The sequence below is a fragment of the Populus nigra genome, chromosome 3, assembly GCF_951802175.1.
Source record: "Populus nigra chromosome 3, ddPopNigr1.1, whole genome shotgun sequence".
Lineage (NCBI taxonomy): Eukaryota > Viridiplantae > Streptophyta > Magnoliopsida > Malpighiales > Salicaceae > Populus > Populus nigra.
The window spans coordinates 23,799,867-23,818,066 of record NC_084854.1 but is presented as its reverse complement, the minus strand read 5'-3'; the positions used below and the strand labels follow the sequence as shown (position 1 = coordinate 23,818,066).

At 31.4% G+C, this 18,200-nt stretch overlaps 2 protein-coding genes across 2 annotated transcripts; one reads left to right on the top strand and one right to left on the bottom strand.

Annotated features, from left to right (window-relative positions):
• Positions 1–6,302: 6,302 nt before the first annotated feature.
• Positions 6,303–8,298, top strand: LOC133688653 (calcium-binding protein CBP-like). The gene is made up of 5 exons (XM_062108223.1): positions 6,303–6,857; positions 7,319–7,365; positions 7,478–7,653; positions 7,811–7,829; positions 7,982–8,298. The coding sequence occupies exons 1-5, from the start codon at positions 6,359–6,361 to the stop codon at positions 8,084–8,086; spliced, it is 846 nt and encodes a 281-aa protein (XP_061964207.1). The 5' UTR covers positions 6,303–6,358; the 3' UTR covers positions 8,087–8,298.
• Positions 8,299–11,200: 2,902 nt separating this feature from the next.
• LOC133690301 (alpha carbonic anhydrase 4-like) lies at positions 11,201–14,365 on the bottom strand. Its single transcript, XM_062110543.1, has 7 exons — positions 14,132–14,365; positions 12,873–13,093; positions 12,461–12,567; positions 12,201–12,303; positions 11,917–12,078; positions 11,764–11,817; positions 11,201–11,566 (listed from the first exon to the last, which is right to left on the bottom strand). The coding sequence occupies exons 1-7, from the start codon at positions 14,253–14,255 to the stop codon at positions 11,489–11,491; spliced, it is 849 nt and encodes a 282-aa protein (XP_061966527.1). The 5' UTR covers positions 14,256–14,365; the 3' UTR covers positions 11,201–11,488.
• Between the last annotated feature and the right edge of the window lie 3,835 nt (positions 14,366–18,200).

Here is an 18,200-nt window from a genome sequence, read left to right as displayed (position 1 = left end):
CGTTACTCTTCATTGCATACCATTCGGTTGAAAATTGGAGATATCTAGGCTGGTTATTTTATCAGAAAATAGGGTTATAGTGTTGTGAGATTTTCCTTTCTCTCTTTGATTTTGTTGTAATTCAAGATCTTGTTTATTTATTTTTACGTTTCAAAAGTGTTTTTAAAAAAATTTAATTTTTTTTATTTTTGTATTTACTTCAAATTAATATGTTTTTGGTATTTTTAAATCATTTTGATGTACTGATATAAAAAATAATTTTTTAAAAATAAAAAAACATTATTTTGATATATTTATGAGTGAAAACACTTTGAAAAGCAATCGCAACCATACTCTCAAACAAGCATTGTTATTAATGATGTATATTTTGTGGTCATTAGTTTTTTTTATTATTAACATGGATATTCGAGTCAGTTTGTGCATACGTCGACTAATCTCACGGGCCCTGAAGTTAATGATCATGTAAGCCTCCAGTGACACTGAGGTTTATAAGACTCGAACCGGTGATCTCTAGAAAGCAAATACAAAACTCGATCAGTTAAACTGTAACTCTCAACATTATTAAAAATAATTATTTGTGTAGTCATGAGTTATTGCTAAGAAAGAATACCTATGAACTCATTATTTATTGATGGTGAAAGTTTCAAGTAAACCACAATTTTATAATTTTTCTGTTTTCATTGTAAAAATCTTGGAGTTGGATTATGGGATAAATTACATTATTTTATTTCAGAAAAAAGAATTTTATTTCAGATGACGACTCCAATAAAATCTTTATATTCCCCCAATTGAAAAAAAACTTTTTTTGTTAAAATAAGCAAAAAAGCGGGAGCCGTCGCCCGACATCGTATATCGACAGAATGGTGACTCCATTGGGAAAATATTTTCTCTCGATGATTATAAAAAAAAAAAGAACTTATATTGAAGACCATTTTTTAATAAAATCTAATTACTCTTAATGTGAATAGATATTATTTTTAAATTAATCTTAAATACGTATTTTTAAGTATGTTATAATCTGTTTTTCCTTTAATTAACCTTCCTTTTCTCCCTTCAGATAGAAAACTATCAATTTGTTCATCACCTATGAACACAAATGTTAAAGGATGTATTTAAAAGTGTGGTAGTGATTATTTTTTAAAGTGTTTTTTATTTTAAAACACATTAAAATAATTTTTTTTATTTTTTAAAATATTTTTGATATTAGCACATCAAAATAATATGAAAACATCAAAAAGTATTAATTTAAAATAAAAAAATAAAAAAAATTTAATTTTTTTCAAAAACGCTTCCGAAACACAATGCCAAACACACCTTCGTCTAATTACTTCCTTTTCTTGTTAATATTTGGTATAATTATTCCATTTTTTAAGGAAAAAAAAAAAGAACGGAGATCATTTTGCAACCCATGCAGTTTATGAAGAGGAATTACAAAATCATTATTGGGAGAAAACAATGTGGTGCCTCGATCTCTCGTTGCCCTAAACTTCTCAGTCGTGCCTCTCTTGTGCTGGCTTGGATTTGGCCATGGCCTGATCGTCACAGACACACTTGTTGTCATTACATACACAGGCTTGACAGGGAAGAGCACAAGCACCTTCACATTCAATCTCTTTCTGACACCAATCCACATGTCGTGTCTGTGCCTCAGCATCCAAGATGAACCCTATCAATATTCTTTGTTCATGTTAAAATCATCCAAATATATATAACAATAAATTAAGAGATCGACGACTTTTATTGATATTATTTTTATTATTTTTCTCTCATTATAGGGTATCATGGAGAGTTACCTGATGCGACGATGAAGAATATGACAAGTAGACCAACCTTGAACGAGACTCTCGCCATTGTTTATATGTGGTGTGTATACTATATTGTATTTTTTTTTTCTTGTTGAGAACTTGAAATACTCAATCTATCCCTCAATTATTCTGAATGTCAATGCATATTTATAGCACAACAATGAGTTTTTTATTTTTTGGAACGAACCTTTCAATTATTCTGAACTTGTAATTTTGTTTCTTTTTTATGGTAGGAAATCTTAAAAATTTCTATAAGTGTATATTATGTGTAATGACCCAGAATTTGACCCCCCATTTTATATATTTCAAATAAAAATAGAAAATCCAAAACAAATTTCCTTTTCAATAAAATTAGTCAGATTTAATCATTTTGTTATTTGTTATTATTTTATTTAATCTTTGTGCGGGAAAAAACAATCATAGAAATACAAAAAAGGGAACCGAATTCATGGGAAATCAAATAGGCAAAATGAAATGAATTTAAATGTTTGATTAGGAAAGAATCAAGGAAATTGCAATTAAAAAGGAAATAATGATATTTTAAACTTAATGAAAATATTTTGTGAAATTCAAGATTACGGTAAAAGAAAAATCAAATATGGTGGAAAGAAATACCGTGTTCATTTAAAACAATTTTTTCCCATTAAAGTAGAAATCTTCAATTATTTTTTCATCAAAGAAAAATCTTTGAAATCTGCAATTATTTTTTCATTAAAAAAAGAAACTTCAAAATCTTCAATTAATTTTTCTTTGAAGGAAAAAATCTTCAATTAATTCTTTCCTAATGGAAAAATCTTCAATTAATTTTTCATTATGAAGTTAATTTGGCTTGATTTTAATTGGAAAAAACATTAAGTGAAACGATGCGTTTGGTTTAAATTGAGGAATAACACAATTTAAATCTTCAAAGCAAATAATGTCATTTTGGTTGATGTTTTTGCAAATTTCTAAGCATAAAAAGAAAAGCATAAACGACTGCTTATTATGAAACATTAGGGCTCGATCTTAGTCCTAATTGAATCTCTTGGTGGCACAGAAACAAAAGAAACATGTCTTCTACTATGTCGACTACAATCATGGCAGAATAAATAATGATTTAACTCTCATAATCTACTACAAATTTCATGCCAAACACATTTCCTCAATCAGCCTCCCTTCAAGACCAGCAGCCCAGCCTTTCCATTCTGATGCAAGAATGAGCTTTGAAACTTTGATCCTCTCTCCACAAATCAAGCAAAGAGATATCGGTGGCCAGCACCTAAGTTTTTTCTAGGAATCAATCCTCGTAAACTCAGTGATTTGTTTCCTTTCCTAAAAGGATTAGCTTCCACCTATAAAAGGATAATAACCAAAAGGCAAGGAAGAGAGGGCAAGAGGCAGGGGCATATACACAAAAAGAAGAAGGAAGAGGCAGAGTTATCTTGACATCAAACAACGGTGTAGAGGCAAATACATTGTTGGTTCTAATACTCTCAATTCAATCCAGGAGTAATAGTTCTACAGAATCAGGTTTAACTTTTTGTATACTGATATTATCATGCTTTTCTGTAATATCACTACCAGATTTAACAGTTTTACCGATGAAAATTTCTATCGGTATTTACATTCACATTCCATCGGTGCGTATATTACTAACGGGCTCACAGACAAAAATAGTCCATCAAAAAAACTCTCGTCAGTAATTTAGATTCAGAAGATACTTGGGGATGAGAAGATAAGAGAATGAATGATTTAAGCTGAGAAGGAGAGAGAGAAACAACTCTGTGAGATAAGAAGAGAGAATAAGATAAAGCATCGTCTATTCTGATTTTGATCTTTTAATTTAATTTTACCAACGAAATTACTGACGAGATATTATATATTAATATTTTTAATATTTATATAGGTGATTCCATTTGTAAAGTCAAGTTGAATTTTAATGGTCTTTTGTATCTGAACGCTTTTTACCAACAGAATAACAAACAAGAAATTAAATATTAATATTTTTAATAATTTTATAGGTAATTCCATCTATAAAGTCAAATGAATATTTTTAACTTGCTTGAAAATTTTTAGAAAGCCCTTCAAATATTACCAACAACTTGTCATTTTGTCGATGCGGCCGTTGAAAAAAAAAAGATAGTCAAAAAATTATTAATTATCAGCGCATTAAAAAGTGAATAATTTTCATAGTCACTTGAATATACTTAAAAATACATTTCATCGGTATATCCATATGTAATGAACACTATAAACAATGTCAGGGAGAAGGGGAATGGTTCCCATAGTCAGTGGAATATATCGAAATACACATTATGTTAGTATACCCGTATGCAATGTATAGTCAGTCAATATTTTCATCGGTGTAAATCTATATATCTATATTTTAAGGGATAAAAAGTTCTGACCTTTTACCTGGATGGTTCATGGAGTATTTATACCCTTGAACTTTGTCGTTTTCAGAAAAGAAAATGACTGGAAAGTCCTTCACTTTCGACGACATTAATAAGAGACAAATACCCTATACATATCATTAATGAGATAATAAGTATGACATGTCCTTTAAAAGACTTTATATATACGCATCCTTAGATTTGAATGATTGTCAAGTCTATGTTCTTTGGATCTGATATGTTTGCCAAATACACGCTGCATCGGACATGGCTGACTGCCAAGCTCAACTCCTTTGGATCTAGAATGTTCGTCAGACCCACGCTGTATCGGGCTTGGCTGGCTCCCAAGTCCAAGTCTTTTGGATTTGTCATGTTTGGCAAACTTATGCTACCTTGAGCAAGGCTAATTGCTAAGCCTGAGTCCTTTAGGTCTGCCATGTTCGACAGACTCACGCTATCTTGGACTTGACTGTCTATCAAGTTCAAGTTTTTTGGGTCTAGCATATTCACCGAACCCATGCTGCATTAGGATTAAATGATTGTTAAGTCCAAATCCTTTAAATTTCGCATGATTGCAAGATGCATTTTATATTTTTTTATTTATAAATATTTGAACTTATCATCGAGGGGTGTGACAATGACAACCATGTGGTTAGTTTTTGCTTTGGTTTTGTTGCGAGTATAAAAGCACAAATGGTCATGGTATTTCATTTAGTTTTAAGAGGCTGTTTAGCTCGCCGATCCAGCGAAAAATCGATTCAGTGGTGGTGTGTGGGGTGACGCGAAAGGCGAGTGCTGTGAGCGATAATGAGAAGGCACCAATCCATCATCAAGATACTAACATTTCTATCATATACCTGCTTCACCTTCGCCTCTATCAGTGCAGGCACATGAAGACGACCTCCATTACCATTCTGGATGACAGCTTCAGATGCAATATTTCTCTCTTTAATGGATGCTAATTTGTCAACTTAATGACTGACAAACAAATTAATGACCGACAAACAACGTGTCGGAACACTTCCATCGCTTACAATTTTATTCTGTGAGATAAGCTTCATAGTTACAGTATTTTTCGCTTGTGTAAAATGACAATAAAATTAAAAAAAAAATAGCATGATGACCTTTGAATCGAGTGGTCAAACACTCCAAAATCCAAATGCAGCGATGAAATTCCGAGCCTTGGTTTTCAAAATATTTGGGCTGAAACCGTGTGTGGTCCGATGGAAAATCAAGCGGACGCTATTCCACGAGAGCAAGTTGACCGATGTTAAAGTCAACCCTGTTAGCCAGGTCGTCGCCTACAGGTGGCCATGTGGAGACACGTTGTTCCTTCGCGGATGATGATTTTGTGTCGGGGGTGATTGCTAAGGAAATGCCACTTTTGTTGACTCAATTTTACCCTTAAGGTATCGTGTTTTTGTATTTTGTTTTCTTTACGTGTATTGATAGCTTATTGTAATTAAAGCAATTTTTCTTTTTCTGATATAGTTATTTTCATCTTTTAGCTTTATAACTTCACCAATAAAATATTGCCTTTTCATTTTCATGTTGATTTAGATGACATTCGAAAACAGCGGTTTTTTTTTCTTTTTCTTTTTTTAATAAAGCCGTCGTACGATGTCGTTGCTGATAATCTATAATACAACATTTGATCTGAATCGTGCGATCAAGTGGCTCTTTTTTTAATAAATAAATAAAAAAAAGTTGACAAAAACAGGAGGAGTAGGTGGCAGCGTAGCAGGCCATGCACACAGAGTCAAATACTATCCATTTTCATTTTTTATTCGAACTAAGCTCAACTTGTTTTTTTTTTGAATAATTAAATAAATATCATCTGATTAAATAATTAAATAATCAAATAATTAAATAGATATCCGGTCATGGCTTTCATAGACACGACTCAATAATTTTATTCACAACGCGGTAAAAAATCTAATAATAAATACAAAAGAAAGAAATGTATTTTATTGAAGGGATAGAAGTATAAGTAAATACAATGAATTTTTATATTTTTTTAAATGTAAAGTACAAAAACGAAAAATAGTCTAAATAATTTACATTTCCAATTCTATATAAACTCCAAAGGCCCAGGACCCTCCTCCACTCCACTAAACCCCCCCCCCCTCCCAAAATAATAATAATAATAATAAAAAAAAAATTCTCCGCTTCTCCCTTGAAATGTCAGGCTACCCTCATCCACAAGCCGGCTACGGTTACGGCCAACCGCAACAACCCCAACCCTACGGCTCCGCTGCACCATACTCCTCCCCTTATGGCGCACCGCCACAACCTTCAGCTCCATACGGCACCGCACCACAACCCGCTGCTGCATATGGAGCCGCACAACCTGCCGCTCCATACGGCCACCCCTACGGTGCTCCCGCTCCCGCTCCCGGCACCAAGCCACCGAAGGACAAACCCCAAGCCTCCGCACCTGGTGGCTATCCTTCTGCACCTTACGGCAGCAGCCCCTTCGCCTCTCTGATGCCCTCCACCTTCCCTCCAGGGACTGACCCCAGCATCGTCGCCTGCTTTCAGGTCGCCGATCAGGACGGTAGCGGGCTCGTTGATGACAAAGAGCTGCAGAGAGCCTTATCGAGCTATAATCAGAGCTTCAGCTTGAGGACTGTTCACCTTCTCATGTATCTCTTCACGAACACCAACACCAGGAAGATCGGTGAGAGCTTGCTTTACATGACTTTTCGTTCATGCGCATGTTAGTGAAATGCTACGAGTTTTTGCTAGTTTCGGCATATGATATTTTTGCTATTATATGCGCATGTCAGTGGAATGGTACTATTTTTTTTATAATGTACGCTACTTTTTTTTGTTTGCATTGAATGGACGAAACTGCCGTATAATTACATGGTGATTGTTCAGTCAGTCTTGATCAGAGGGGTCACTTTCGTCATTTTCTGACATTTGATAGCCCTTTTGCTGTTTTCAGTTGATTATCTAAGGGGATAAGTTTTGATTTTCCCACGTATTACGCGGGTTTTTTTTTGAAAGTCCTAGAATGCCCTTGAATATCTTGATGTTGTCGTGCAATTTGCAAGGGTACATTCGTAATCTTGAGAGCTTTGTGGATTTGCGATTGACCCACATTGATTATTATTATTTTTTGAAATGTTAATGCAGGGCCAAAGGAATTCGCTCCACTGTTCTACAGTTTGCAGAACTGGAGAGTAAGCTCTTGGAGACTTTGAACTGGAGAGATTTTTTTTTTTTATCTATTTTAATTTTCTGGATTAGAAATGTTTATTGTTTTTGTGGGTTTTGGTTGTTTTTGCTTTACAGGCGAACTTTGAGAGATTTGATAGGGACAGGAGCGGCAAAATCGATTCTAATGAGCTGAGAGAGGCACTTATGAGTTTAGGATTTGCAGTCTCACCAGTTGTTTTGGATTTGCTCGTATCCAAGTTTGATAAAACTGGAGGGAAGAACAAGGCAATCGAATACGACAATTTCATCGAGTATGTTTTCCTTGGTCTCGTGTTCAATCTCCCTTTGTTTCTCTTTGATAAATGATTTCTTTTTTGTTGGTTTGGTTTCAGAATATTAGCTTTCTTTTTTACTTCTGTTGAGCATCTCTAATTTGGTGTTTTCTTTGTTCCTTTTCGTGGAATGCAGATGCTGTCTGACTGTCAAGGTGAGCTTTTAACTAAAGATTAATGAAGTTCTTAATTGTATCGAGAATCCTTACTCTATCTTGGATTTTGTTAAGCTCTAGCTAAATAATACATGTAGTTCTCTATATAATGAAATGAGTTATTGAATCATGTTTGATCATCTGTTTTTCAGGGACTGACTGATAAATTCAAAGAGAGGGATACTGCATATTCTGGTTCAGCAAGTTTCACTTATGAAAATTTCATGCTTACTGTCCTTCCTTTCCTCATTGCATAGGATGGGATTTGAAAGCTAAAACGGCCGTCGTCCAAGGGCCGGTGAATTTGGAAAGTGATGTACTTTCTGGGTCTTATGCAGATTTTTTTCCCCTTCACTTGGTAAAAATAAGTTTGTGTATCTGTTTTTAGCCGTTAAAACTAGACTGTTTCAAGGGTCTAGTGGATACTGGTTTGCAGATTAATCTCTCTAATGTACCCTCTTCTTTTTAATCTTTGAGCTGTGACGTCTTGTTATTAATTTTCTTTTCACTCCTATGATGGCAAGCTGCTAATTACCGACAATTTTCACTATCCCACCCTCTTTATCATTCATGAATTTGTTGAGCGTCGTTGCAGTTCCGAGAAGGTAACGGAAAATTGAGGGTGTTTCCGGCGAGAATATCGAAGGCTTTGTACCCGCTTCTTTGCTTTGATATGTTCATGTGTCTTGTCAACACAACTCAACAAAAATTCTTAACCTGAGACGAATGGATTCCATAACATTGAGAAAATAAATATAATTTGTATTTTGAGTAGAAAGGGATTTTAATAAGAGCACTTTTAATTCCCATGACTTCAAAATTTATCACCAACTAATATTTTTCATGTAATTCCATCACGTGGTTATTTCTATGGGATTTTATTTTAGGATTACGTTAAAATTTGTGCTGGAGGGATTAAAATTTTATTGAATCTTAAAAAAAGAAATATAAGTTGTAAGGAATAATTTGGCATTATTATTAAGCCTAACATAACATATCAATTTTAAAAATTTCTAGTTTAACTTTTTATCTAATTTGAATTTCAAATTAAATTGTGTGAGACTTAATTTGACATGACTTTGTTAATTTGATAAGTTTAAAAAAAACTTGGATAACCAGTAAAAAACATGATTTAACTTTTTTTTAAAAAATTAAGATGATATTTTTTTTAATATTGAGAAACATGAACATATTAAAGTGACTTAGACTTTGTGTCTTAACCCACTAAACATGTGGTTCGAATCATAGATTCCACTAGGTTTAATAATATTTCTCAAACTATATTTTTTTAATGATATGATAACAAAAAATAAATGCTCGTGAAATTGAGTATCAACCAGATATCGGGATGTTTATTTAAGATTGCAATAACCTCGTAGCAAATAAACCAAAATAAATTATGAATTCTAATTCAAAATCAACTAAATATTAAAAGGTAAAATCAATAAAAAAAAAGCCAAATAGAATTCAATGAAAGGAAAAAAATTGGAAGATGGAATATAAAAAAAAACTATTTGGTATTGTTATTAAACCTAACCAAATAGGTGAACTTTGAAACCTTTCAACTTGACTTATTGCCTGACCTGATTATATTGAATAATATTTTTATCTAATATTGAAATGAAAACACATTGTATCCATATGAGTCAACCAGTGTTGACCTACGAAACTCGCAAAGATAATCTTGAAAAGAAAACTCAATCTTCAATTACCTCAATATTAAAGGACTAAATTGGTATAAAAATAGCATTCAATTTAAAAAAAAAACAAGTGAATTTTAATCAACTAACCAAACTACACAAGTCATGCACGTCATCGGATTTAATAAAGTTTTTTATTTCAAAATTATTTTTTATTTAATTACACAACAATAAAGCGTATGAAAATTCTTTTGGATGAAATATTTTCTTAAAAGAAAAAAAAACCATGATAGATGCGTGAGACCAAGATAGAAAAAGTAGATCATTGATAACAAATGATAAAATTATATTTTTGTTTTGTTTTGAATTGAATAAAAAAATAAATCATCGATAAGAAATGATGGAATTGTATTTTTTTTTTAAATTAAGGGACAAAAAATGCATTAAAAAAATAATTCGAATACTACAAATTAACTCATCAAATTTACGACTGACTTATGAACTCAACTAGATTCAATATTTTTATTTTTATTTTTATTTTTTTATCCAAATATAAAATCACAAATATATATATATATATATATATATATATATATATATATATATATATATATATATATATATATATATATATGAGAGATTTGATAAGGACACGAGTAGCAAAATTGATTCTAATGAGCTGAGAGAGGCACTTACGAGTTCAATATTTGCTGCCTCACCAGTTGTTTTGGATATGCTGGTATCCAAGTTTGATAAAACTGGAGGGAAGAACAAGGCCATCGAATACGACAATATTCATCGAGCATGTTTTTCTTGGTCTCGTGTTCAATCTCCCTTTGTTTTCTCTTTGATAAATGATTTCTTTTTTGTTGGTTTAGTTTGAGAATGTCTGTGTTTGACTTCTGCTGAGCATCTCTAATTTGGTGTTTTCTTCGTTCTTTTTCGTGGAATGCAGATGCTGTCTTACTGTCAAGGTGAGCTTTTAACTAACATTAATGGAGTTTTTCCTCTTCACATAGCAATATTTGTTGAAATAAGTTTGTGTATCTGGTTTTATATAGTTTTGTATTTAAACAAACTTCGGATGGAGTTGAAATTTGATGAGGAGGTTCCTTCTCTATGAGGTCAGCTTGCTAGCAGCATCTGGGGCTAGGAAAATCCTTAAACTAAGCTAAAAAAATCATTTTTTTTCCTTCTATATAGGTTAGGTGAGTTTGCAACTATAAAAACAATTGTATATTATTTTTAGAACAATTTTTATAAATTACTGGCTTTTCAGAATATATCAAAAACCCTAATTTCATAAGGTCCAAGTCTAGGGACTTTGAGCTCCGAAAAGTTGCGGTCTCTCTTACTTTACAGTTCTGAGCATTCATTTGCTCTATTTTTGTGCCCTAACTGCTGTCTACTCAACATGTAATTAAGTTGTCTCTCCCTTAGCGCAGCCAGCGCAGTACTTGAAGGCATTTTCTTTGCCATGTCTCAATCATCAATACGCACTAATTTTAAGCATTTACCCGCGGGTGCCTCTACTGATTCTCCCAGCTTGAGTTTCTTCATCACAGCTAGCCTGATATAGCACATAACATTCCTTTTATATGAATTGCACATGCTGAAACAAGCAAACGCTTTGTTTCAAAATTGCTGGCTTGCAAAATGAAATGTGTAGTTGCAACTCATCTAAGCCTGTCTAGCTTAGACACAAAAATTAATTACTTACTTAAAAGAAGCTATATAATACGTTATACTTTTATTGAATTTATCATAGATAGATATGTACTCAACAAGGATGGAGGTTTTGAGAAAGCTCAACGGCTAATGGGAACACATTGTGGCAAAGGAACGCTCCTTCCCTTTTTCCTAATCTTGGTTTTAGTGGTATCACATAGAGATATTCGCATGGAATCTTAGTATAATGGCAATAAACCAGCTGAATAAATGAAATACAGAAGTCTGCGTGATGAAGATCTCTTGAGTTCTTTACTCCAGTTTGTACGTATTACTAGCTAGGCAGAGGCCTCAATCACTCTTTGGAGTGTACTCAAAAACTGCTCTTCCATCCGATGACTGAGTTGGTCTTGCATTTGCCTCATATCCCTTAAACAAAAGAACCCAACAGAAGTTAATTCAGTAAAACTGCTTTGGTCTTGTACACAGACGAGTACGAGAGTGCCTAAAGCACCATTGTTGTTTTCTCTGAAAATGCTCTCAGAGGATTCACTTGCACATTTCCAAATAAAAAATTAGAGACATTAACTGGAAATGCATCCTTAAACTGAACTAAAAGTACTTACATCATGAACAGCATCCCTTAATGCTTTGACTTGCTCCCTTGAGACTGTCCTGACCTGTTTATAGAAGAATGCATCAGAATAATCATACACATCATGCCGGTGAAGAAGATATATTGAAGATGAAATGGAATGTGAATGTTTTGGTAAAAGCACCTTCTTCACTATTGTCCAGATAACACCTTCGGTGCAAGGAGGACTTGTAAGGGAACCGATATATCTGTAATACTTTCTGCTCCCAAATTTGATATCTCCTGGGTTGACAATCCCCGCATCTATCTCTTCTTCGGGGTCAACATGAGTTATATGGTGGAACAACTGCCAAAAGGGGGAAATAGTAGCGCTCAAAAAAAGAGCTTCAGATTTACAGATTAGAATCGAACTTTACGAGGAGTTCCAGGTCGACCATATTTGTAAGCAATTGAAAGACATCACAATACCCTTGAAAGGAAGCGATCAGGCCGACCATATTTGTAAACAATTGCAGAAACAGCTACCCCTCCCTGAGAGCTATAGTGAACTAGGTGAAGCTCCAGGTCATACCTGTTAAAAAATGAGAAGAAAGAATTGAGTAGACATTAGATCTTTATGGGAGAAAATTGTAGAGTGTGAAGTGGAGTAGGTGGAAGAGATCGGATCATTAACGTGAGATCAAATAAACCTTCAAAATCTCAATAATAAAGAAGGCAAACAAATAAACCTTGAACCATTGAATGTGTGCTCTGAGGGTGAATGCCAATGGGCTTGCTTCAGCTGGTAACCAGTATTATTAATCGTGATTTTTCCTGCATCTCCTTTCCAAATCACCTAGTAAGAAATTCAAACGGAGTAATTAATAAATCTGTCACACCTTTTTTCTTCCAAAGTCATTGTCGACAAGTAACAGATAACAAGCGTTTCTGATGCATACTTTTGTAGCCTGAATACTGGTCTACTACCAACAATTCAACGACGAAATTATGATCAAAATCTTTATAGGGTCCATTCTTTATAGGGTCAACGATCTTATGCATGCTACAATGGCAGAGGTGGATTAAAATGAATCTTGTTTTTAGAATGAGTTGCTTCTTAAGTAAATCCATGAATTATTGAAGGGAAAAGAAGTAGCTTACCGTAATGTCATGCCCCCTATTCTTCACGGCTGCAGGAGCTGCTTGGTAATCCCTACGCAGCTTTCCTAAGCTGGGAAAAACTTGCACTGCCCTCCCGTCAAGGAGATCGATAGGAGACTGCATATGTCCTTTACCACAAGTTTCCCAATGCGGGTTAATCTTTCCCCAATTCTTTGGCCCTTTTCCAGTTCCTTCTACATATGCAAATTCACTTTCTTTCTCTGTTGATGAAAGAAAAGAATTAAATTGACTGGACCGTTTAAGAAATCATATTTATGAAGATAATTATTCATGATATGAAGTGGATCTCCACTAAGGACGACCAACAAGTCTTAAAGACAAGCCTCCAAAAAATTAAAGCCAAAGGGAGGTTCCAAATTCCTTTTTTTTTTTGAGACAAAGCACAGATTTGGCTCTACCTAGGACTAAAAGTTGAGTGAAAGAACATAAGAAAATGAAAAATAAATCACTTTCAGAAAAGGAAATCACGAATTGATTTAACTTGGTTCATCTTTCGAAGCAAATAATAAAACGAAAATAGGTTAAATAACTTTTCAAACATGCCACAATAGTGTCTAAAACAATCAAAATAATTCTTCATCAAACATCGCCAACTTGTCATCCTATAATTTAAAAAATAAATTGTAAAAAACCTATAAATTAAAGCTTTTTCATAACCAAAATTTTTATTTTTTTTAAATAAGATCCATGCAAAATTATAATATACATTAATTAATCAAATAATTTTAAAACTGTAATTAAAATAAAATACAGTTTCAATAATTAAAACAAAATACTGCACCGACCCTTAGACCTTTGTGTCCAACATTTTAAATAATCTCCTGGTTCTAAACCACATGCACGAGGATTTTTAAAAATAAAATGCAGAGGTCAAGAGCACAAAATCTTCTTCATTAAAATTAAGAGCCAGTTAACCTTGTCAACTGGTAGCACCACCTTGCCACTGAAAAAGAGGACAGTGTGATATTTCCTTAATTAAAGAAAAAACCTTCAAAAACAAATTTGAATCTCAAGATTGATTTGTTTCTCCTCCCTGTTCCTCAAACAGAAGGATACCAACAAATTAATCCTTCAAAACACAACAATGTGATATCTCATCTGGGATTTCTGCGATATATCAATCACTGCTAGCTAGTTAGTAGAATATTAAATAACAGAATGCAGTGTAAACAGTGAAAAAGAAGAACACAACAGCTTAAATCTGTCAACTAGTAATTAGAGAGAGATAAAGAACATACCAACTTCAGACTCCGAAGCAAAGCAGATGGTGAGTGAAAATGAGACTATGACGAGAGAAACAACAAGGAGAAAGCTCGAAATGTTAATGTTGTAGACATTGAATAAGTGACTGGTGCTAGCCATAACCTCTTTATTTCTTAGATGTTCAAGGAGTTAAAAGCGACAGGTTGATGTAACGTTGGTGTATTTTTTTGAAAGAACAAGCAGGCCTTCCTTACTAGTGCGCACCTACACGAGACGTGCTCTCTCATTTATATAATGTTATATATATATATTGTTGAGAAATATTCTGCTTCTTCTTTTTTTGTTGGAATCTTGATTTCTTACTCATGGTATAATAAATTACTATTCCGTAATTTATTATTATTTTACCTTTAGATCGCTTCTAAATTAAGATTTGGTTATTTATAGTTTGCTTATCTTTTCTGATTGTCCATATCAAAATTAAAATTAGTTAATGAAACTCAGGTATATAATTTATAGAATATCAATAATTATGACTTTATTATCATGATTTTTTGATTCATTTAATTTTATATTTATTAATTTATAGAATATCAAGTAATCAAAATTATGACTTTATTATCAATAATAATGACTTTATTATCAAAATTATGACTTCATTATCAAAATTAAAAGTAATCAATTGATTCATTTAATTTTATATTTATTAATTTTAAATCCAACAAATTAACACTTGAAGCAAAGAATTGTCTGGACGGCTTACCTGTTAATTTGCAATCCATCGAAGCGTGCAAAACGGTTGCTTAACACATGAAGTAAGAAATATTGCACTTTATTTCTTTTCTTTATAATTAATTTGATACCGTTTATAAATCTTGAAGTAAATATGCTTCCTTTTTAGCTTTAAAGATTTAGATTTAATTTATTCAATACTACATATAAAAGTATGAATTATGAGTTGAAACATTCGAATCAATTAATTAAAATACCCTTCATTTTTAATCAACTTAATATCTAAAATATATAGAAATCTTAGTAATTTTTATTATGAATATTTTTTCTAAAGAAATTTAATACTTTTTACACTTATTATTTTCCTTTTTTATTTAAGTAATTATTAGTGGTTGTATTTTTAGTCATATTTGTAATATTTTTATTCCTTTTCTTAAAAAATCTAATACCTTTTCCGTTTTTAATTTTTTCTTTTATAATATTATTGCATTTTTATTCTTTTTTATTACGAATTTAAAAACTTTTTTTCATATCCTTTTTTACATGAGTAATGCTAATTTTAAATAATAGTCTTACAATTTCCTTTTCTATAATTAGCCTGAATTTCAATACATTTTTTTTATTTCTTTTTATTAAGAATCTTAATAACATTTCTGTTTTTAATTCTACTTGTGGAATTTTAGTCCTTTTTATTAATTTCTAAATATTTTTTTATAAATTGCAATTATAACTTCACTTTTTTGTACATGGCTAATTATTATTATTTGTATTTCCTTTTTTTTTTAAATTATAATTATCTTTGTTTTTTGTTTTTTTAAATAATTTTTAGTTTGTTTTTTGTATAAAGCTAATTATAAGTTGTTACATTCTTTTTGAGTAATCAGCCCAAATTCTAATACCTTTATTTTTTTTTTCATTCCTTTCATAAAAACTTAATAGCTTTTCCATTTGAAATTATAGTACCCTTTTTAATTTATTTTCTTAAGATTTTTAATATCTTTTCCATTTGTATTTTTTTGTTATTTGTACCTAACTAATTATTATTAGTTGCAATTCCTTTTCTATAATTAGGCTTCTTTATTCCTTTTCTTTAGAATTTCAATATCTTTTCTATTTTTCTCTCTCTTTTTTTTTGTTTGCATATAGCTAATTACTGTCATTTATATAATTAGACACTACTAATAAATTATTTCCTTTTATTTCCTTTTATGTTTTCTTTCGCTCTATATATGTAAACTCTTTCTCGGTTTCGTGTACTCGTTACATGAAGTGCATTACTGAAATTGATTTCACTCTTGATTTTAATAGAAAAATAGAAGAAAATTTATAATCCTCATAAAGCAACTACCAATACTTACTCAATAGGAGAAAATAAACATAAAAGGATTATAGAAATAGGGGAGAGAATTAAAAAAATATATTTTTATGTCTAAGTGTAGATATATATTCTTTTCAGTTTTAGTGATTTTGGATGTTATTTGACTAAAACTTGTGTATAATGTCTTGATAGCTTTTGATGAACTAGAGAACATGTATAATTGGAATATATTTATATTTTTATCTTCTAATTTACTATCTATTAACAAATTTCATATTTACTTTCAATTTCATATACTCTATTTTCTTTTTAATTTTTTAGTTAAAAAGTTGTAACATGTTTTTTTATTATAAAACACAACCTCATATTTTTAATTCAATTATGATATAATAAAAATAACAATAATTATAATTAGTGGTTTGTTTAATTACTTTTTCTTTAATTTGGTTGAGTTTTGTAAGAATACAATCATTAGTAATTAAGAAGGGCAAGAGAGCTTGAAGCAAGAGTTAGAAAGACTATATTCTTAATTTTAATAATAAAATTTCTATTGATCTTATATCTTTAACATTTATCCCACATATTTTAAAAAACCTATTTGTAATAATTGTTTTGAAAAACTATGATATTAGTATAATCTTGTTAAAATTTAGTGGAACTTTGAATAAAAATCAGATTTTTCTTTAACTAAGATGTTTTTCTAATTTAGAAGCATACATTGTTTTCGTTTTCTTAGATAAGGGTTTAAGTGTCTTTTATTTTTATCAATCACTTTAAATTTCATGTTTGATATCAAACATTCTTGAGCTTTTTCAAACTCCTTATCAAAATGTTAATAAGTTATTAAATTAATAGGCCATTACAACCTTATTTAAATAGCCAACTAAGTATATTTCACTTACTTATTAGTTAATGATAAGTTTTTTTGGATATAGAAAGATTAAGACCAGCTTGCTAGAAGGCAACATGTGAGATTTTAATCTTTTCAATTATAGGTGAGTCTTATAATTGACCTAAGATGGGTTATATACTTGTGGGGTAAATGGTAGCTCATAAGTGATCGTGTTTAAATTAGACTAAGCTTGTTATGGTAGCTTCCGTGTAGATATGTAATATCTAGAATGAGATTAAGTACTTCTAAACATTCCAATTAGAGTGCTAATTACTATAAAATATCTTAAGAATTGCTTTCAGGTGTGTAAGCCCATGAAGTTCTAGATTTACTTTATCGGAGCTCATTTTAGATTTGATTAGGTCGATGAACCATAACCATTATGGTCTTATTGAGTGTAACAGAAGCCACCACTAGCCTAAAAATATCGCTGTGGTTATCTAATTAATCATGTCATCAAGTCCTATAAAAGAATAATCAGATAGCTACACTTTAGGCATAAAAACACCAACATATTAAATTGTGCAAATATAATTTATTTTTGAGATACTTCATCATATGTAATTTAAAATATATAAATGTATTTTTTTAAAAAAATGTTTTGTTGTTTTTAAATAATAAAAAAATTGATTTATTTAATACCCGGAAAAACACCTCGCATATAAGTCACAATTTCAAATATTAAAAGATGAATATAAAATAGTCATTTAAAAAGAATTAAGAAATTAATTTGAAGAATTAAAACTTTGTTTGGCAAAACAAGAAAAATCAGTAAAATAAAACCACCAAAAATTTGTTAAAGATATGTTTTCCAAACATACCCTAATAACAAAGAAAAAAACATCAAGCTTCTTGATACAATACCATGCTTGGTCCGAATAGGCTGAAAACAAATGTCCCAACCTTCCTTTTTTTTTTTTTTCTTTCCTAGCAGAGGGGATTCAAAACCCAAACCCATAAACAAAAGATGGGGAAGATTTTTACGTGTCAAGAATCAAAACCAAACATTGCATGAGTTTTTCCCAGCACCTCGTTTTTTCCAGGACCCCAAAACATGCTTAAGATTCTTCTTTTTTTTTTAAAAAAAAAACCATGGGACAACAAAACAAAAGAACACAAAATCCTTGCACCTACTGAATCTTCATCAACAAAAAAACATTTT

Excerpts from the sequence above, each read along its gene's own strand:
- LOC133688653 (XM_062108223.1), top strand. The coding sequence starts at position 6,359 with ATGTCAGGCTACCCTCATCCACAAGCCGGCTACGGTTACGGCCAACCG. Across the intron at positions 6,858-7,318 it reads CACCAACACCAGGAAGATCG|GGCCAAAGGAATTCGCTCCA; the intron begins GTGAGAGCTTGC and ends ATGTTAATGCAG. Across the intron at positions 7,366-7,477 it reads ACAGTTTGCAGAACTGGAGA|GCGAACTTTGAGAGATTTGA; the intron begins GTAAGCTCTTGG and ends TTTGCTTTACAG.
- LOC133690301 (XM_062110543.1), bottom strand. The coding sequence starts at position 14,255 with ATGGCTAGCACCAGTCACTTATTCAATGTCTACAACATTAACATTTCG. Across the intron at positions 12,568-12,872 it reads ATAGGGGGCATGACATTACG|GTGATTTGGAAAGGAGATGC; the intron begins GTAAGCTACTTC and ends ATTTCTTACTAG. Across the intron at positions 12,079-12,200 it reads CTGATCGCTTCCTTTCAAGG|TTGTTCCACCATATAACTCA; the intron begins GTATTGTGATGT and ends CCCTTTTGGCAG.